This window comes from Lontra canadensis, unplaced genomic scaffold, assembly GCF_010015895.1.
Source record: "Lontra canadensis isolate GAN:19392208 unplaced genomic scaffold, GSC_riverotter_1.0 scaffold20, whole genome shotgun sequence".
Classification (NCBI taxonomy): domain Eukaryota; kingdom Metazoa; phylum Chordata; class Mammalia; order Carnivora; family Mustelidae; genus Lontra; species Lontra canadensis.
Window position 1 is genome coordinate 10633890 of NW_022631014.1, and position 21936 is coordinate 10655825.

The following is a 21936-nucleotide window of genomic DNA, read 5'->3' on the forward strand; positions in this document are numbered from 1 at the left end:
GATCATTCCTATAGGCCAGAGCCCTCCAGAATTAATGAAACTAGCCAGTCCTGAACTGTTCACCCTACTCAACCTTTCCTTTCCAATGGAAACCCCAATAAAGGCACAATTTAAATAGTTTTAACTACATACAAATGAACTTTAGAATTACACAGTTGAAGCCCCCAAGAAAAATTGTGTTGAGATAATGATTGGTATTGTAGAAAATCTATGGGTTAATTTAGGGAGAAATTATATATTTATAATGTTAAATACACCCATGTAGAAATACAACTTGTCTCTCTGTTTCCCTTTAGTTTTTTAATGTAGAATTTTACATATTTCTAATTAAGACTATCAGATAGTATTACTAATTAGAAAAGGATCTCTTTGTCATTATGTTTTCTAATTTTTTTGGCTTATATACAGAAATTAAGTCTGTATGTATGAGTATCTTTTTTCTTAATACTTCGCTTTTATTAGCGCCAAGAGTTTAACTTGTAACACTTTGAAAGACAAAATTAATAATCACTGTCTTGATTTATACATTTATGTATGAGGAAATTAGGCTATTATATTTTCTGATGAAAAAATATTTTTCTCCAAAATTATTGTAAAAATTCTTCATAATAAGTAGGAAATTTTCATTAGCCCTGTTGCAGGATACGTTGCCTACATTTTATGACTAGATGTCTAGATATTTGTGTTAATTAGTAAGTTTGCTATTAATATGGAATTCATGTACTGCAACTCACTTGATTCACTAGCTTTATATGTATCCTTCCCCAAAGATAAATATTATAATAGATCCCTACTGCTGGCTTCTAGCCCCAGGCAGAGAGAAATCTCTGAAAAGAATAGTAAGCAGAGGAACCCCTTGGGAAGAGTCACAGTCAGAATTCAAAACTCATTTAGTTTCCTTTTGGATTCTACTCTGTGGGCATCATTCACCTTTCCATAGGCCAGTGTTCCCCAGACTTGAATCATTCAGGTATTCTATCACCATTTTGCCATTTGCTATACTGTTAGTTACTATAGTTTTCTTTCATTTGGCTTATCTTTTTCTTAATTTAACTTTTTTTAAATTGAGGTTAAAATTTAAACACTGTGGAAGATACTAAGTGTAGAATTTCGTGAGTTTTTCTTAAATGTATATACACTTACGTAACTACCTTCCCTGATCAAAATAGATAATATTTTCTTCACCCGAAATCTAAATTTTTTAAAATGTAATTGCACTATTTTGTTGTGCATTTGCATTTCTAAAATACATAGAAAAATATATTAATATATATAGAAATTATCCATTTATCGCTTTAAATCATCAGTGGAAATCTTAACATAGAAAGTTATTTTCATACTAATTTCAATTAACTTATACTCAAAACATGGAAGGTAACTGGGAAACTGCACCACCACAAGGCAGTGTTGTGAAACAGACTTCCAGGGAAGTGTTTTTTGTTGTTGTTGTTGTTGTTGTTGTTTTTAAGATTCTGTTTTTAAGTCCTCTCTACTCCCAACTTGGGGTTTGAACTCAAAACCTGGAGATGGAGAGTTGCATGCTCCACTGACTGAGCCAGCTGGGGGCTCTTGGGGAAGTAACTTTTAACATGATACTCTTTAATAACTCAGTAACTAAAGATGCTTAATTAGGTTGCAAGGTTTACTTCTTTTATCTTGAATTACAATCTATGGGAATTCTATAGGATAACTATTAGCAGTAAGATACAAAATTAGATAAAATGGATTAATCTTGAATATCCAAAGCTTTTTATGTACCATTTATGAGAGCAAGCAAAGATCCCTTGACTCAGAGTACCTGTTTTCTGGTGTGGATGATTGTATTTGCTCTTTAAATTTTATTTATTTATTTAAAGTTTTAAATGCAATAATGTCTGCACCCAGCGTGGTGCTTGAACTCATAACCCAAGATCAAGAGTCACATGGTCTTCTAACAGAGCCAGCCAGGCACCCCTGCCCTTTAAATGTTGTGGGGGGCGGCTTACTTTGGGATTTATGTATTTGCTTAACCCTTTCTTTGCTTTGACTTTCAGCCCATGGATTTGACTTTAGCCAGATTGATCTCCTCATCATTCTCATAAGATGGGCAGTGGGAGTGGGAGGAGCCTGAGGGATAGAGGAGAAATGTGTCTTCAATTCTGTGAAGGCTGAGAGAGGTGAGGGAGCTGTAGAAGAAAAATTTGAAGATAGCAGAGATTGGTTTTTGTAGGGTTGAAGGAAAGAAGCTGTCTTTATAAAAGTTTAAGGTCAAGCAGTAAGTGTTGATGTAGAAGCCACGGCAAGTTATCCAGAAGATCTAACTAACATAATTTATGAATGTGGCTCCATTAAACAACTCTTTTTCACTGTAGATGAAATAGCTTTATTTTGGAAAAAGATGTCATCTAGGACTTTTGTAGCTAGAACGGAGAATTCAATGCCTGGCTTTAAAGCTTCACAAGGTAGGTGGACTCTCTTGTTAGAAGCTAATGTACCTCGTGACTTTAAGTTGAAACCAGTGCTCACTAACCAGGCAAAAGTCCTAGGGCCCTCAAGAATTATGCTTAATTATGTATTCTGCCTGTGCTCTATATATGGAACAACAAAGCCCGGATGACAGTATCTATACTTATAGCATGTTTTACTGAATATTTTAAGCCCACTGTTGAGACCTACTGCTTGGGGGCGGGGGGAGAGATTCCTTTCAAAATATTACTGCTCACTGACAGTGCACATAGTTGCCCATGAGCTACAATGGAGATATACAATGAGAGTAATGTTGATTTCATACCTACTAATTCAATGTCCATTCTGCAGCCCGTGGATCAAGGGCTGTAATTTCAAATTTCATGTCTTATTATTTAAGACATACATTTCAAAAGGCTGTGGTTGCCATAGAGAGTGATTCCTCTGATGGATCTGGGCAAAGTAAATTGAAAACCTTCTGGAAAAGATTCACCATCTAGATGTTATTAAGTCATGGGAAGAGGTCAAAATATCAACTTAACAGGAATTTTGAAGGAATTGATTCCAACCCTCATGGATGACATTGAGATATTAGGACTTCAGTGGGGGAAGTAACTGCAGATATGGTAGAAATAGCATGAAAACTAGACTTAGAAATGGAGCCTGAAGATGGGACTGAATTGCAGCAAACTCATGATAAAACTTGAACGGATGAGGAGTTGCTTCTTATGGACAAGCAAAGAAAGTGGTTTCTTAAGATGGAATCTACCTCTGGTGCAGATGCTGTGAAGATTGTTGAAATGGCAACAAAGGATTTCGAATATAACACTGTTTTCATTGATAGAACAGTGGCAAGATTTGAAAGGATTGACTCCAATTTTGAAAGTGCTATTATGGGTAAAATGCCTTCAAACAGCATCACATACTACAGAGAAATTGTTTGTGAAAGGAAGAGTCAATTGATGTAGCAAACTTCACTGTTGCTTTATTTTAAGAAATTTCCACAGTCACCTCCGCCTTCAGCAATCACTACCCTGATCGGTCAGCAGCCATCAACATCAAGGCAAGACTCTCCACCAGGAAAAAGACTAGGACTTGTTGAAAACTCAAAATGATGGTTAGCATATTTTTTAGCAATGAAGTATTTTTTAATTAAGCTTTGTACATTGTTTTTATAGACATAATGCTTTGCACACTTAACAGACTACAGGATAGTCTAAACATAATTTTTATATGCACTGGGAAACCAAAAAATTAATTTGACTGACTTTATGCATTATTCACTCTGTTGCAGTGGTCTGGAACTGAACCTATAATATCTTGGGGTAGTCCTGTATGTCTATTCCAGGAAGTCTTCCTTAGAGACCCTATGTTCTCCTCTTGCTAAAATAACCGGTGACTTTAGGAAAAACTATGTGCTAACATGAATTGTTTGCAACAGACTTGGATTTTAGAGTCTCCAAATAGAGGTCAAATAATCAAATTTGCTGGTACCATTCAATGAGATAAAAAACTGTGACATAAATTCTGCTTTTCATACAGGTTTTATACTCCCTGGACACCCTGTTTCCATTAGCACTTAGTATTCTTAATCTCTTTATAGATACGAGAGAAACCTGTCCTATTAAAAAAAAAGAAACCTCCTGTTTTTATATGTTTTATCCCTGGTGTAGATAGTCAAAGACCATTTTAAAAAAATTAAATCCAAGACTTTAAAAATTATCAGTGATGTAGCTAATCATAGAATTTCTTGAAGTGTGCTGTTACTTGTATCCTCAGCAAGGATTGGGAGGTGTTAATAGAAAGTCTTTCATGCCTTCTACTTAAGGTGGTCTAGTGGTCAACTTCTATTTTTAGGGAAAATACTCTCCTCTGTCTCAGCTCACTGCTTGAATACAGACTCCACTGTTTTCTCTGCTAAGCCCCTCAAAGCAGAGAAATCCACAGTACTTTAGTGAGAACTTACACATGGCTAAAGGTAGTGCAGGGGACAGCAAGATATTTATAAGTCATATTGCCAGGCACTGATCTCTGATACTGTCCAAATCTCGCAGGAATATTGAGCTCTACTAAGAATGACTGGACTGGAGCATATGGTAATTGAGTGACATTTATGTAAGCAGCACTAGATTTGTATTCTCTCTGTTAAAGTCTGGTTTAAAATAGGGCTAGAAAATGATTATTTTAATTTCCCCCCTTTTCAAAGAAGAGTGAAAACAATCATATGTAGGCCCAAAGACTTAACTTTATTATTTGTACTCTCCAGATACTCAGATTAAGTAATAACCATCATTTACAATGATGCATAAAACTAGTTATCGTCCTTATTCCAAGCAGGTTTTCCCAACAGATTTTCCAAAGAGAAATGAGAATATTGGCTTTTCCTTCTATATGATAACTTTTGACAAGGAGTTTGTATATATTATTCAAGGCACAGATTCACGTTTGGAAATTCTGTCAAAATAGGCAGCTCTTCAGTGATCATTGACTGGCAATTACTCTCAGTGGAAGGTTACAAAACATATTTATGTCTTCTTTGAGCATAAAATGCTAAATCAAAATTTTATGCCCTCAGATTTAACACAGCCAACAAAGTTCTTCTTAAAAATAAAATGATTTTCATTTAGATGAATAGTGACTTAAGGAAATGGCAACATCAAGTCACTTTATGAAGATTATATAAATCTGATGTAAACACAATTCTTATAGATTATATGTCTTTGGCGACTAAAGGCAATTCTACTATTTGCCATTCCAGTCAGCACTTCTAATTATCATTAAATAAATATATTTTTTCCATAAATGGCATTTTCCTTCTCTACATATGCCTCTTGTAGATGCCTCTACATCTAGCAAGAAAAGAATTAATACTTGCTTTGGTTTCTGTAAAATCAATAACAGTATATAGTATTTGTATCGATGTGTTGTGGGCTAGACTAAGGCCTAGAAAACTCTAGTTGGGGTAGAAGTCACCTGAAGAACTTATTTAAATATGGATTTCTGAGCCCCACTCCCTGAGTTTCTGATTCAGTAGGCCTAGGATGGGCATGAGGATTTGCATGTCTAGCAAACTCTCAGGTGTTGCTAATTCTGCACACAGCAGCACTACTCTGAATAGCATGAGGCTCAACAACATAGGAGAATCAGTTGCAACACAGGAAGAGAAGTAGAAGGGATGACATAGATAAAGATTATAGTATCTACTTGTGGGTTGAATAGTAGTCCCCAGAAAATACGTTCTCTAGGAACTTCAGAATATAACCTTATTTAGAATTAAGGATCTTTGCAAATGTAATTAAGGTAAGGATTTAGTATGAGGTCATCCTGGATTAGTTGGGCCCTCATCCAATGACAAGCATCATTAAGAGTCTGTCCATAAGAGGCAGACTTCTGTCCTACAGAACTATAAATAAATAAGTTTCTGATGCTTTACAAGTTTATGTTACTTTGTTAGGGCAGTCTTGGGAAACTAATGGACTCCTGTAAGTCCAACCATACCAAAGTGCCAAGTTTTGTTATATACTCTAAGAAAAAAGGATAGAACTCTGACACTAGCCCAATGGACTAGTGTAACAGGTTGAACAATGACTGAACATTGACAAACTGTTGGGCACTGTTAGATACCTTCTGGGATGTTATTTAATTTCACCTTATCCCCAAATGCTTTGAGGTAGTTATTTTGTTTAGCAGTAGTTATAAAAGAAGATCCTGAAACCCAGAATGGTCATTTAGTCAGAAAATACTTACTGTCTACTTTATACCAGACTCTTGCTAGATATTCCAGTGGTCAGCGATTTACCAGAAGTGATACAGCTAGTAAGTAGCAGGGATTAAATTCAGATCATGATCCTGTCATTTCAAATTCCATGCTCTTCTCCATCATAGCATATTTTATCAAGGCTTCGAGCTGGAAAGTACAGGGCATTTGGCAATACTGACTAGTTCATTTTTGGCTGCTATGGAGTATTTAAGAAAGTAGAAAGGAATTTATTATCTCTAACAGAAATCTTCCTGATTTATGGTAGGTATTTAACGGTATTTCCTCCTATTAATACCTATAAAGTAGTTTGTACTTTGTTACTTTAATCTTATTTCTCCTTGTAGCAACTCTTTCACTTTATACTCAAATATGCACATAATTTAGGCTGATCGTGAATAACAAGATAGAAATAGTAGCTCTACATTGTCTTTGGAGATGTGGAACAATGAGTTAGACAATAATATTTCCATATACTTTTTTGCCTTATTTACTTTTATGTGTATATATATGAAACAAGGCTGGAAAAATATTTGAATATTACCTTGTGGTTGCAGATCACACACACACACACAAAACCACACACACAAAAAACCTATGATTTAGCATCATAATATGAATTCCCTGAGTGTTTTATACAAACTTCTTTCGAATGGTTATTAAGGTATTTAAGCTGTTTAATAATGCTTTGAGAGTTATTAAATTCAACCTTCATCTCATTATAGTTAATGCTTTTGAGCATACAATGTGAATGGCACTCTGCTAGCTGCTGAACATTTGATATGTAAAAAAAAAAATTGTTCCCACCCTTGCAGTGTGGATGCTTGATTCAGGATCAGTAAAATTAAGATCAATGTAACTGTGAAAGATTTAGACAAAATGGGCTAAGAAACTGCTCACTTTAGCAGGTTAAAGCGAAAAGACAAATAAAAGAAGCTAACAAACATTGAGGTGACAGTTGCATTGAGGTTCTGTCTTAGGAGATGAGGGCAAATTGATTCTGATCTAAATGACATAGATCATAACTCTTATCATGGATAGGTTCATGGGAGAATATAATTATTCTACATCTATGAATTGATTACAAATTTATTCAGCCATCTTTTGAGTTTTGAGTTTTTATTTTATTGCATTTTAGCCAGTGACTGTCGTCTGTAAAATAAATTACTTTAATACTTTGAGGCTTCCTTTGTGACCTAGTAGGTGATCAAATTTGTGAATGTTTCAGGCTTGAAAGCTATGTATTCCTTAATTATTCAGTGCTAGGGTTGATATGTGTTTATTAGACTAAATTTATTATTTGTGGTGTTGAACGCTCCTGTTTCTTTGCTAATTTTTTTACTTTATCACCTTTGTATGAGAAGTAAAGTATCTCATTTTAACTATAGGTTATTAGTTTCTACTTGTAATTCTTTTCTGTTTTATATATTTTAAGGCTGAGATTCTAGGTATATACAGGTCAGGACTGCTATATTTTCTGGGTAGATCATTTCTTTTAGCATTAGATAATAACCCTTTTTTATCTCTGATTATGCTTTTTTCTAACAGTAATACTGCTACATTGGGTTCCTTTTGTTAATCATTGGTACATTCTATTCTATCTCCTTACTTTCCATTTTTCCATGTCACCAAATTTTTAAAAAATTATACCTTCATTGAGATGTAATTTATTCACTCATTTCAAGTTTGCAGTTTAGTGGTTTTTAGTATAATCACAGTTTTGCAATCAATACCACTATATAAATTTAGAACATTTCTTCATCATCCCAAAGGAAACCTCATACCCATTAGCAGTCACTGCCCATTTCCCATCTTCCACTAATCCCTGACAACTACTAATATATCTCTGTCTCTATGGATTTGCCTTTTTATGGACATTTTGGATAAGTGGTGTCATACCGTGTGGTCTTTATGTCTGACTTTTTCACTTTCCACTTAGCATAATGGCTTCAAGATTGATTCTGTTTTAGTATTAACATGACTTTGTTGTTTTTAAAGGTTAAATAATATTCCATTGTATGGATAGACTATTATCTATCCATTAGGTTGGACATTGGGTTGTTTCTACTTTGCAGCTATTATGAATAATGCTGCTATGAACATTTATATGCAATTTATTATATGGACATAATGTTTTTATTTCTCTTGGGTATATACTTAGGAGTAGAATTGCTGAATCATAAGGTAATTCTCTGTTTAACATCTTGAAGAACTGTCAAACTGTATTCCAAAGTGGCTCCATTTCACGTTCCCACCAACAATGTATGGAGGTGCCAGTTTCTCCACATCTTGTCTTTGCCTAGATATTAAAATCCCAAACCCCTTCGGCATTATCCTGGTATACATTTTTTGTAGGCCTTTACCATGTCACTTCCTATCTGTATACATTTGCACTCCTCATGTTTCTGGCATATGTATAGTTCTTTTTCCTCCTTTAAAGGTCATATATGGGGCGCCTGGGTGGCTCAGTGGGTTGAGCCGCTGCCATCAGCTCAGGTCATGATCTCAGGGTCCTGGGATCGAGTCCAGCATCAGGCTCTCTGCTCAGCAGGGAGCCTGCTTCCCTCTCTCTCTCTCTGCCTGCCTCTCTGTCTACTTGTGATCTCTCTCTGTCAAATAAATAAATAAAATCTTTAAAAAAAAAAAAAAAGGTCATGTATGTTTTAAAGCTTAAAGATTGTTTTACCTAGTGTTATTATATGTTTGTGAAGTGAGAAGGGGGAGTGGACGTGGGAGAGGGGGACTCATGTTGGATTAGTCTACTATTCCTGAAAGTTGAGCAGATCAGTGTAATTGTAGTGACTATGAAATGGTTGACTTGGTGTTCCAAGTCAACTGTTTGAAAGCAGTGGGCCAGAGTTTTTCTTCTGTACTAAATTACTTGGACCATATAGGACCATTATCTTACTGAACTCATCTAGTCCCATTTGAACTAACTTGTCATTTTGTTATTTTATAGATGCAAGTTTCCAAAAACACAACAGAAAAGAAGAAGCCCAAATTTAGAAGGAAAAGGTATTTTTTTTACGAAAAGTATTATGATAAAATTGAAATGTATATATACATTGGATTAATTATTATGACATTTCCCCCTGATTCTTGATTCTTTTTCTCTAGGAAAACATCAAAATTTTCTAGAAGAATTAGAGATGATGAGAATTAAGAAATAAATTATTTCTTAATAATTAAGATAAATTATTAAGAAATAAGAATTAAGGTGATAAGTAGTAGTTTTAGAGTATGGAGAAAGTTTTATGTTTATACAAATATGTTGAAGCAGAACTAGTGAAGATTAATATCATGTGAGCAAGCAGATGAGAAGCAGGTGTTTGGTTTAAAAATAGTGCAAACCAGAAACGGGACTTTATAATGAACTGATAAACCACTGATGACAAGTTTTAGTGTTTATCATTGAGCCAACCACACAGTTTATTTACGTATTTTTTTGAAGAATTGTAATCAGTGCTGTATTAAAAGGAGTCCTGCTCAACGACAAAGTCTGACTCCGATATGATAGTCCTTCTCTTATTCTTTGTCCTTCTTCAGAGGATGAATAATTAAATTTTTAAAAAGGCCTTACTGACTTATCTTAGTTATACTTCACAATAACCCCATCAAATAGGAAGTATATCATAATCATCTCTATTTAAAAGATGAAAAACTTATGACTTAGAGAAACTAAGTGGCTTTCTCAAGATTTTATGGTTAGAGAAAATGCATTTGAACCAATTTTTTCCGACTTTAAGTCAGCAATACAGTGTCATGGGAAAAGCATGGATTTTGCAGTCTGACAGAATTTAGCTGTGTCATGCTCAACCATTTCCTACATTGTCAAATTTCTCAATTTCTCAGAGCTTCAATTTCTTTATAAAATGAGAGTAGCAATTCCTTAGTAGGTTTTTTAGGGGAAGATTACATGAAAAAGCCTATATAAGGTACTTGGTAGATCATTAGTGCTTTTCACCAGATGAAAGCTTAGATCAATATTATTTCTTTTTGGTTTTTTCACTGTATCATGCTGTCTTAACTGTATAAACCAACCAAGGAAAAGTACCTCAAGATAAAGAAATATATTCATAATTTATAATTATCAATGAATATGCAAAAAATGGCCATTGAAGTATACATTATTGATCTTTTGAAACTAAATCTGTCAAATTCTTTTCCTAGGAAAGCTATTTTAAAATGCTCTTTTGAAAATGTTTGTTCAGATGATGCCTTATCAAAGGAAAACATGGGTATGTGAAGGCCTCTCCTGCTCTTAGTTCCTTTACTTCTATTTAATTCTACCAAATGTAGTTGTAATTTTTGGAAGAAAAAAAATATTGATGAGAACTGCTAGTGGGTCATTTTGGGTATTGATTTACATACTAGATCTCTTCAGTTGTCTTTAGGTTTCTGTTCCCATAAATTAAATTTTCTCTGGCTCCGTCACATATTTAATTTTTTTAAAAATAAAGCACCAGTGGCTGTGGGAGGAAATACCCACATCAATACATTAAAATCCAGACCTCTCCATTCAAAAATTATTGGGGTCCTCGGGGTGCCAGAGGGAGAGAAAGAAGAAAAGCAGCAGCGTGGGGCTTCCAGCTGAATTAATTGCCGTTGGTATTAGAACACAGTAGGGAGAATGTGGAATGCAGGGAGAAAGTTTTAGTTTTCAAAAGCGCTTTACTCTTCCTTCATTTTCGTTAGTCTTGAAAAGCAGGCAAATGCTTATTTGCAAGATGAAACTTTGGCAACCACACAAAGAGGTTCCAAAGCCCATTAACCCCCAAGAAGTTATCCACGCCATATTTCCTTTCCTTTATAGCCACCCCCAGTGTTCTATGGCACTGTGTTTCAACTGACTAAATAAGCCATCCATCTTTAGCCTTATTAAAAGAAAGGAAAGCAGTCAGAAGAAGGACAAAGTAGTTAATTTTTTTTAATCTTTTGTTCCTCTCCTAAACCACTACAAAATTCTATTCTTTCTATCTCTTCTTAAATTTATTCTGCTGCTACTTTCCTGCTAACTTAGGTGCCTTTTCTTGGCTATGTTGTCCTTTTGCCTCACATGATTACTTCAGATATTCCTGTAGAAAGGCAAAAAAGTCAGTTTATCCCTGGACTGAATTCTCACTAGGAGACCTTGGTACTGCAGCTGAGGGCTCCAGTGCTGGGATCCTTTCTGCCTCTGACTCACAGGGGCTACTGAGGAAGAAAGCCATCATAGCCAGGAATCCATTGATTGGAAATCACTCTGCTGCATAAATGAGTGAATGCATTCCCATAGTTATCCACTGACACCCTTTCAGGAGTCTCACATTCTGTGTACCTCTCAAGTCTCAATAGTTAATTGTTCAAATCTTTAACCTGATTTGTGTTTTACTCCTTTATCCCATTTCAAACAAATAAAAAGCATAAACATCTAGTCTGCTGTGTTCTTTGCAAGAGCTGACTACTTCTTGAAAGAGTGGTTATTTTTCAGTAAATTATCCCCGCCTTAGTTTTTTACCCCTACTCATATTTCAGTGTATCCCTTGATCTAAGTCTCTGAAATCACTCCTTTAGTTCTTGGCTTGAGGTAGCATCAGTCCTAGATCAAGTGCAAATTGGAGCCATTTTCCTTACATTCCCAGGTGCTAAAATAAAGTCTCCCATCAGCCTACTGCCCAGATTTGCTGTTCCTTTCTGGGTTATAAACTCTACCCTTTGCTTTTCTCTCTTCCTTAATTAGAGGTCGGGAGGAGAGCTAATTAAGTGTAGCTACTTTACCTGCCCAAGTGTCAGTTGCTTCATCTGTGATAAAGACATGCAGTACAAACCCTCTTATCCAACAAGGAGAAGATTTCTGAAATTAATAGAAAAAGTTGAGGAATCATTAAATAATTTAAACTGTATGCCCATGGCTATGCAGATTTAATCTAAGAAATAGCTATTTGTGGAGCATATCTATGTTTGGGGGAAAATTACTACAAAGAATATTATGAATTATGTTTGTATTGTCCCTCTACCTCATTTTTTCCCCAGTGCTTAGGAACAAGAAAATTCATCTATATGAAATAATAATACCAATAGTAATAATGATAGCCAACACCTGTAAAAATTACTGTGTCTTCACTTTATATATATTTATTTAGCCCTTGTAAGATCGTAAGAAGTAAATAAGGTAGTTATTATTTTTTTTAAGATATTATTTATTTATTTGACAGAGATCACAAGTAGGCAGAGAGACAGGCGGGTGGGGAGATGGGAGATAAAATAATATCTAGGGGTGCCTGGGTGGCTCAGTGGGTTAAAGCCTCTGCCTTCAGCTCGCGTCATGATCCCAGCGTCCTGGGATCGAGCCCCACATCGGGCTCTCTGCTCAGCAGGGAGCCTGCTTTCTCCTCTCTCTCTGCCTGCTTCTCTGCCTGTTTGTGATCTCTGTCTTTCAAATAAATAAATAAAATCTTTGGAAAAAAAAAAAAAGAATGCCTTCAAAATTTCAATATTGAAATGACCCTGAAAGTTTACTGCAGATGGTATTTTTCAATGCCAGCTTTGGGGTAGGCAGCCTTACCAGTAGCCCCTTAACATAAGGAAATAAACAGCTTTCTTAAACATTTAGTAGAAGAGTAAAGATTGGAGAAACTCCATAAATGTACATTTGAAGACTTTTAAAATAGCAACTGATTTATTGAGACCAAGAGTAAATTACTTCTCATCAGGATGGAAAAAATACACAGATTATTTTATAAAAATTCATTTTTAAAAGCCAGATATGGACTTTGGTGTAAGAGACACCTTTTTCTTACTTTTTAAAAAAACTTTCTCTTGCGTGATGGAATAACTGTAATACTACCACTTTACTCTAAACAACAAATTGAAACAAGTCCCAGAAACTACAAGATAATCAGTATTGATAGAAGATGATTGGTCATGCAATCAGCAAAGGCATTCATTCTGTCCCTATCTTTGGAGGATATCATTGGCCAATTTTGATAAGCTAGTTTGTAGATTACTGTAACTGCTGTTTCTTAAGAATTATTTTTGAACTCTATCAGTTTACAATATACGAATACGTATTTAGAAAAGCAAACCTCCCATTGCTCTAGCAGCAGAATTTGACATCAATCAAGTCGGTGTTATGAACCCTGGTTGATTTATGAAGTCATCCATTACTTTGTCTACCCTTTGATCAAAAGGCAGTGTACATATTTTTCCACATCACTTGAAAATGGAGGGCCTACAATGCCATTCAGCAATGACATTCATTATCATAAATTGATTGTATTTTAGCCTAGCCTTAGAAATATAAAGATGTTTGCGTACCATTTTTCCTTTACAGCATAGCTCAAAATCCATCTTCTCAACAGTGCATTAAATGTCAGTATCAATTTCCATAGACTCAGAATGTAAAGTAGGAAAACACAATTCTGTGAGTGGGACTGGAGAATCAGTGTGAAGATAATCACAAGTAGTTTCTGTTGAGTAACAGGTTACTAAGTAGGAAATCTATCATAAAGAGAGGTTAACTCCATTAACAAAATTGCTTCAATATAAGTGTACATACCTCTAGAAAATTCTGATTCAGTAGACATGGGTTGCCTTCATGTTTTTTTAGTAAATTCTCCATGAGATTCTTATGCCTACCAAATTTTGAATACCATTGTTTTAGAATATAATAGTTTAAATTCTGTGTTCTTATGCTTTAGCAATTACACAGAAACACATAGATATGTGGACACATCTAAAAGGTCAGTTACAGTTTTTGTTGTGTTTTTAAACATAGGAATTGGTTCTGTGGTATGCAAATGGCTTATCAGAAAGCTACTTTCAAACTGTTTTGAAAGAAGTCTTCATAGAGAAAACCTAAGATTGGCTGGAAAGAGATGATGGCCAGGAAGGTTCATTGGTCCGTGCCTACTCTCGAGTCCCTTGCGCTTAGTAGGCAAATAATTGATATTATTTGAATATTGAGTGAACATAAAAATACTTGGGGCAAGTGATAAGTATTGACAGAAAATCCATTTTTGTAGATAAAATTGTAATGTGAAAAATGTTAACTAAAAATTGTTCTTTTATACTGTAGTGACAACCAAGAAAGGGAAAATTTTCTATTTCATAACCTCCCATGACTTTATTTAACACTATTATTTAAAAATGTTCTAGCAAAATTTTAAAATTTCCTTCTTATGAGTAAAAGATAAGAGAAAATTATCAACAAGGAAGACTAATAAAATATCGATTCTTTTGGACTAGAGAAAAGGAAACATAAAACTTTTCACATTAACAATCTCTGTTTTTTACCTTCCAACATGCTTAGTTTATAAGGATGCCAGGGATTCATATATCATATGTACTCTTCCTAAACTGATTAGTTAGAAAATTTTAAAATATGTTCAATAATTAGATTAAAACTTAGTGCTGAGAATGTCTTGCTTCCATATTCATCGATAATATTTTAGCTTGAAAGCGTATGTCCTGTTTCGGTCTATTTTCAAGTTCCATGAACTTTGATCTGCTCTACCTAGTGTGATTTTTGGTGACCTGCCAAAGAATGGTGGATAATAGGAGGTGGTATGTCAGATTTTTGTCACCAGAGTGGAAAATGATGGGGTGTATATTCATGGCCTTTATCTTTGAATCATGTTGCCTTTGGAAGGACTTCTCAGAATCTCCATCTGTCTGTTGTACAGAACAACAGGCCACACGTGGTTTCCTTGATTTTTACTTCAACAAGACTATATCAAACAAAAATGTCTATTCTATTTATGTCAGGATTTCAACTGCATGTTATTAATCAGTAGTTGAGTCTATAGTTATATAATAGTAGTTTATTTCTTGTGTGGGTTATTATTTTATCTCAGCAAGTTCAGTGAATTCATGTCACAGTGTACACACACACACACAAATTTTGTTTTAGTGTGGTATTTAAAATATATATCTACGTATAGATATAGCTGCAGATAGATATCAGACTAAGCAGTTAAGATGCGTTGGTATTTGAATTAGGAATAGAGTAGCCTGTGTTTAACCTGGCCACTTAATTACGTGGTTTCCCCTTTTAAACAGTAAGAGTTTACTGTAGGGATGACAAACTGTGGCCCACAAGCCACTTGCTATTGTAAATAAAGTTTGATAGGAACATAGTCACTCTCATTTGTTTAGGTACATGTGTAGAGTTTGGACTGTAGCAGCAGAATTGAGTGGTTGTGACAGAAACCACAAAGCCTGCAATATTTACTCTCTGTCCCTTCACAGGAAGAGTTTGCTGACCCTTGGTTTATAAAAAAACAATTTAGTTTGTCCCTGATTTAAAAAAACAAAACAAAAACCACTTCTAGTGAGCTTTTTGTGATCATGGCAAGAATATCACCTACATTTTTAAAGGAATAATTGTAAAATATTCACCTGGAAATCCATAATTACGTTGCATCAGGCAGAGGTCACATGGGAAAATCATACAAAATATTTATTTTTTATCTTGTAACATTTAGACAGTTTTCTCTTCGGGGGCAGTTAAGTTTATGGATTTGATGGAATTAATTAAAATGTAACATTTTTTTACCGATGTTTTCTAGTTGTTTCTGAGACCGAAGTTTTACTGAAGGAGCTGGAGCAAATGCTACAGCAGGCGCTAGACCCCACAGGGGCACCTGATGAGCCCATAGAGGAGCATGGAGAGGAGGTAAATGCAGGAGCGAAGGTAGCCTGGTCATCGTGATCAGGCCTAAATGGCAACTTCAGATTCTTTCAGTGGCAGGCATTTTTTCTGGATGTACGTTTTAATTATATGGAGAATTTCTATTCCCTTCTGAAATTTGAGTCCTTGATTATCCTGAAGTGAATAATAAACTAGCAGCCTGTTGAAAAGTCAGAATACATCTATCAGTCTTTGAAAAAAAAAAAAAAATCTGTGAGCGGAGGAGCTCTTTGTGTTTCAGGTCTTTGAGGTTGACATGAAGAAAGAATGGAGGAGGGGCTCACAGTAGCTGATTGGGCACCACAGCAGACAGACCTCTCCATTACTGCAGATCTTCACAGTCAGGAAAAGACGGGCCAGGCTGAGAGCAGCTTGCTAGGACATCTGCCCTGTCTGGTTCAGGCACAGGGACAACCTCTGTAGGGACAGACCTCATTATTAACACACCGGAGCTAGAATTTTCCATTTTTTTTCTTTTGGCTACCTATGTTGGGCTAAGTAAGTGTGTGCTTACTTTATTCAGTATTTGTATGTGACAACATAAATTTTAAGTTGGTTGACAAATTGCTCAGCACATCAGCTCCAGGTTCATGCAAATAAAATGAGGGCACAAGCCCAGGTGATTAATACAGAGCAGCAATGTGGTAGGTGTGAGAAAAATAAGTCATAAGACAGGCACTTCCACAAGGCAGTACAGCTGTTCTCGAAATAGGGAGAAAAATGGCAGCAAGAGGTCCTGTACCCTTAAGGTTTCATTCATTCTCTCATTCATTCACGTAGATATATACTGTGCCTGGAGTCGAGAGAGCACAGTGGTTCGGAGTGCTAACTCTGGAATAGAATATCAATGTCCCAGTCCTAGTCCGGCCACTGACAACTTGTGTAATTTGGCACAGTTCCTTATCACATGCCTCAGAGGATTTTTTTTAAATAAGACAAACCAGGAAAAGTACTTTGCATAGAAACTGACTTCTAAGGTCAGCTGTTATTACAGATGAGAATTGGCAGTGGCAGGCACTGGAGAGAATAAGGGCTGAGATTTCCTTACTTCATCTCTTTTCCCACATTCTCACTTTGAGCAACTACCCATTCCGGAGTCTGTCTCTTCTCAGATGCTTAAAAAGGTGAATTTGTATATGGACAAGGTTGTTTACACACTTTGGCAGACTGCCCAATTGCATGATTTCATTCAGGACTCCAACAAGAAAAAAGATGATCCATAAACACCTCCCTTCTTGACTTATAAATCAGAATATACAGGATTTACAGTTAAAGAGATCAATATGCTAAAAGAAAATAAAATTAATGCTAAAAACTCTTACCAATTTGAAAACCATAGCCTGCTTAATTGGCCCCAGCAATATCAACCTGTATTTGAATTGCATGGTTGTGAATGCCATTTTTCCAATTAGAGTTCTTTTTTGAAAAAACTCGTTTTCTCTGTATAGATCCTACCTTCCATAAAACCAGATCTATAGATTGGTGACATATATATTATATATATGTAATTAATATACAAATTATTTTTTCCTAACAAATGAAACAAGATCTGTAGGTTGGTGACATATATATTATATACACATAATTAATATACAAATTATTCTTTCCCAGCAAATGTGTGCTTTGTTGGAGCACCATATGGTTTTGTGCAATGTGTTTTCAGTCTTTGCAGTTTGCCTTTTCAAAACTCCAGCCAGGATGATTTTTATAGAGATGTCCTGGAGCTTTTACAGCCACAGAATTGGCTTCTATTTTACCATTATAACCAGTAACGTGATAGAACAGAAAATGACTTCTGATTTTTATTTCTTGAGGTAAAATACATAGTTTCAATATATTACCAGGCAGGAGCTTGCTTTTTGTTTTAGATGCTTGCAATATTTTATGCTTTCAAAAGCCATTGAGGAATTGTAAAAATTAACCATCTTAACTTGCTGGCAGGCAGGTGAGTGCCCCCTGCAGACTGGTTCATAAGCCCTTCTCCTCAATGAGCTTTGTAAGCCTGGCATTCACACCAGGTTCAGTATATTTAGGGCCTTGTTCACTTTTAAATGAGGAGAATAGCAATGAAACCAACTATCAAAGCTGCAACAATTTCCAGTTTAAAAGAAAAGAAATGATCACCTCAGGGGTTTCTTTTTTTTCTTTTCTTTTCTTTTTCTTGCTTGCTTTTTCTAAGTTAGTAGGGAAAATTAACATGGCCTCCAAAGTTAACACCACTTAAAACTGGAGCTGCGTTGTGTTTGCAGGAGAAAGTGACCTCTTACAAGCTATAACCTCCACAAAAGAGCCACCTGATAATTTTAATGTTCTGAACATGTTTACTCTCTGAGCAGGTATTGTTTGAGCTCTTTCCAAAGTTGTAAATTTGATAGTGTTTTCATCTGTCATTTCACATATGAGGATTCAGGTTGATTACTCTCTAGCACTTATACCAATAGGTGAGAGTAGCAACATTTGAAAAAAAAAAAAAAAGGTATACACACGTGGATAATCAAAATTCTTTTCTATTTGTCACTGAAATGTTTTATGAGATTATTTTCCTTAGTAGAGTCTCCTTCCTAATTACACTCTTCTTTAGCTAACATTGGTTGTCATGCCCCGGCTTTGCAAGCAATGGGAGGGAATTAATATCAGATTTTTATAAAATCCACCTGAATTAGATAAGCCATATATAAATAAGACAGAGTTTAGTGAATAATTATTTGTATTAAAAGGTACATTTTTTGATATGTGAAAATACTTGTATAAATTATTCTTTTTCTTCATTTCATGGAAGTTCGCTCTATCTTTAATGAAACTTGAAGTTATAAATCTTGTGTGTGTTTATAGATATTTGCATTGTTTTTACTAGTGTCCCTTCCTACTGAGCTAGACCAAACGATGGCTATTCTTAAGCAATACAGAGGCTTATGAGAAGATAGCCATAGAAATTGTGACTTAGTTTTAAGTTGTATTCCCTATAATGATAACCTTAAAAATAAACAAATGTAGAAAACAAATGTAGCAAAATTCATAGATTGAAATGTTTTCCCAAAGCTTAAAATGAAAACTAAAAATGTATAAAGTTGGGGAAAAGAGATAGGGCCTTGAATAGTCAGTTCTTCTTATATTAACACATTTACTATACATTCTGTTCCACATGGGGATCATTATTTGACCACCAGCATAATAGAACTCTTTGTGTCACTGCTGTGGTTGTGCAGTTACTGACTACTTTACACTTTGTTCAAATAATCAAGCCTGATCTTCCAGTAAATTTGATGTAGTTCTGATGAATTGTATGGTTATTTTTACAGTTAACTAAATGCAGCTCTGAAGTCCCAGCAGGCAGTCCATTCGAAAACCACTATGAAGAGGACTATCTTGTAATTGATGGCATAAAATTAAAAGCTGGAGAATGTATTGAAAGTATAACTAACAAATTTAAAGAAATAGATGCTCTAATGTCTGAATTTTAGGGTGTTATAAATATTTTCAAAGGCTAGTTATAAAGACACTTACATGTTTATATTTTCCCAAAAGTCAAAAGCTTGAAAATAGGGAAATAGGTGTATGTTATACCAAAGCTGATATTTATAATGACTTTCTATTTTATACTTTGAGAATAGCCATTGTTTTGAGAATCAATCAAATGGTACTTAAATTAGTAATAAAAATTTAGGATTTAAGAAGCCCTGATATTTGTATTTATAGATTTTTTTCTTGTGTGCCTTAGTTTTAAAATGGTTTATAAACTTACTGCACAAACACATGCTTTACAATGATTTATTTAGGCCCTTTATTCAAATGTGGCTATTTAGATGGCCGTCAAGGCTATTATAATTCATACAGATAATTCAAGTGTACTAGAGACGTGAGAATGTATATTGGTAATGGAATTAAGCTACTACAAAATAAAAGGAAATAATAAAAAAGTACTGTATACTAGAGTTGGTGCTTTTCTCAGAGGTGTCAGTTACCTTTTATGGGAAATAATCATTTCAACCCCGATTCCCAAAACTGATTAACAGAGTCTCAGGGGAGGTGGGGAGGCTGTAGACGGTCAGAATCCTGGATGCTTCCCCCATTGAATCAGTATCTCTGAAGGTGAGGATGGGAAAATGTAGTGGAAAACATAAAGAGATAAGTTAAGTATATTCTCACTAAAAAAAAATCCATAAGCAATGTAGGCAGGCAAAACGTGTATCATGCAACATCACTCCCTTAACACTTCCCCTGCAACCCCATTCTATAGGGATTCCCAGGAACAGTTTTGGTGAGTGTCCTTCTACATCGTGTTCTAATGCGCATCCATCTCTAGTGCCCACACTTGCACTCTTTCCATGCCCTTCTCTCTCCTGGGAGTATGGGGTCAGAGAAAGGACATTCCAAGCACATGGAAACAAAACCAAAGCTTGAAGAGAGAAGAAAGCAGTACAGCCCCTCGGACCTATTGCTTGTTGAATTAACTAGAGTGACCGTGTGCTGGTGTGAAGGTCACCACAGCAGGTGAGCTGCACTGTGTACATAGGCTGAAGAGTTTGTAACTGCAGGGGCCAAGTGGAGAGTTTCAGACAGTGGAATCCCTTTTACATTTCAGGAAGATCACACCAGCAGCAGACAGAGGTTGGAGTGAGCAGGAGTAACACCGGAGACAGGGGGCCTATTAGGAGGCTACTTAGGGAATTCAGGTGCAAGACTTTGAGAGCCTGAGTATGGCACAAATGGAGAGAGTGGAATGGCTTCCAGCTACTTTAGCATTGATGGATTAGATTGGATATAGGGATACAGCAGTAGGGAGAGGTATGAACAACTCTTGAGTTCTTGGTATTCACAGTGCTTTTCACTGAAGGTCAGCATACATACAGGTTAGGGGCCCGTGGGTGGCTTCATCAGTTAAGCGGCTGACTTCTGCTCAGGTCATGATATCAGGGTCCTGGAATTGAACCCCACATTTGGCTCTGCGCTCAGCGGGAAGTCTGCTTCTCCCTCTCCCTCTATCCCTCCCCACCTTGTGCACTCTTTTTCTCTGTCTCTCTCTCTCAAATAAATCTTTAAAAAACGAATACACGCATATTAGAAATGGGCAGCATATACCAAGTTTGGGCCAAACTGGGTGAGTGTAGCAGAACTTCCATGCTTTGACAGAGTTTGCCTTTCAGAACCACTCCATGAGCCAGAGTGACAATAAATAATCTCTCAATACATAGTATTTGCTTCTCAGTGATATGAAACAGTGGAAGTTAAGCCTTCCTCTTTTTCCTCCAACAGAATTTATTCCATAGCATTTCAGAAAAACGTTTCTTCTTTCTCTTGGCATTATGATTTTATCTTTTTTTTTTTTTTAAAGATTTTATTTATTTATTTGACAGACAGAGATCACAAGTAGGCAGAGAGGTAGGCAGAGAGAGAGAGGGAAGCAGGCTCCCTGCTGAGCTGAGAGCCTGATGCGGGACTCGATCCCAGGATCCTGAGATCATGACCCGATCCAAAGGCAGCAGCTTAAGCCACTGAGCCACCGAGGCGCCCCCATTATGATTTTATATTCAGAGCCTACAGATGTCTCAAGAAGTCATAGATCCCATTTTCCTGTTACTTCTTAGAATTAAATCTATAAAGAACTTATCAAACTCAACACCCAAAGAACAAATAATCCAATCGAGAAATGGGCAAAAGACATGAACAGACATTTCTGCAAAGAAGATATCCAAATGGCCAACAGACACATGAAAAAATGCTCAACATCCACTCAGCATCAGGGAAATACAAATCAAAACCACAATGAGATACCACCTCACACTGGTTGAAGTGGCTAAAATTAACAAGTCGGGAAATGACAGATGTTGGTGAGGATGCAGAGAAAGGGGAACCCTCCTACACAGTTGGTGGGATGCAAGCTGGTGCAGCCACTGTGGAAAACCATATGGAGATTCCTCAAAAAGTTGAAAAGAGAGCTACCGTACTATCTAGCAATCATATTTACCGGGTAATATGTATTTACTACTGGGTATTTACCCTAAAGATACAAACGTAGTGATCCAAAGGGGCACGTGCACCCAAATGTTTATAGCAGCAATGTCCC

The 21936-nt window shown here is 35.9% G+C and overlaps 1 protein-coding gene across 1 annotated transcript in view; it reads left to right on the forward strand.

Annotated features, from left to right (window-relative positions):
* ZCWPW2 (zinc finger CW-type and PWWP domain containing 2) overlaps nucleotides 1-20597 on the forward strand; it is a 93273-nt gene extending 72676 nt beyond the window's left edge. Inside the window, exons 6-9 of the mRNA XM_032861012.1 lie at nucleotides 9162-9217; nucleotides 10373-10440; nucleotides 15751-15857; nucleotides 19172-20597. Coding sequence (XP_032716903.1) covers nucleotides 9162-9217; nucleotides 10373-10440; nucleotides 15751-15857; nucleotides 19172-19333 — 393 coding nt within the window. The 3' untranslated portion in view covers nucleotides 19334-20597. The remainder of the gene's footprint in view (nucleotides 1-9161; nucleotides 9218-10372; nucleotides 10441-15750; nucleotides 15858-19171) is intronic.
* The last annotated feature ends 1339 nt before the right edge of the window (nucleotides 20598-21936 follow it).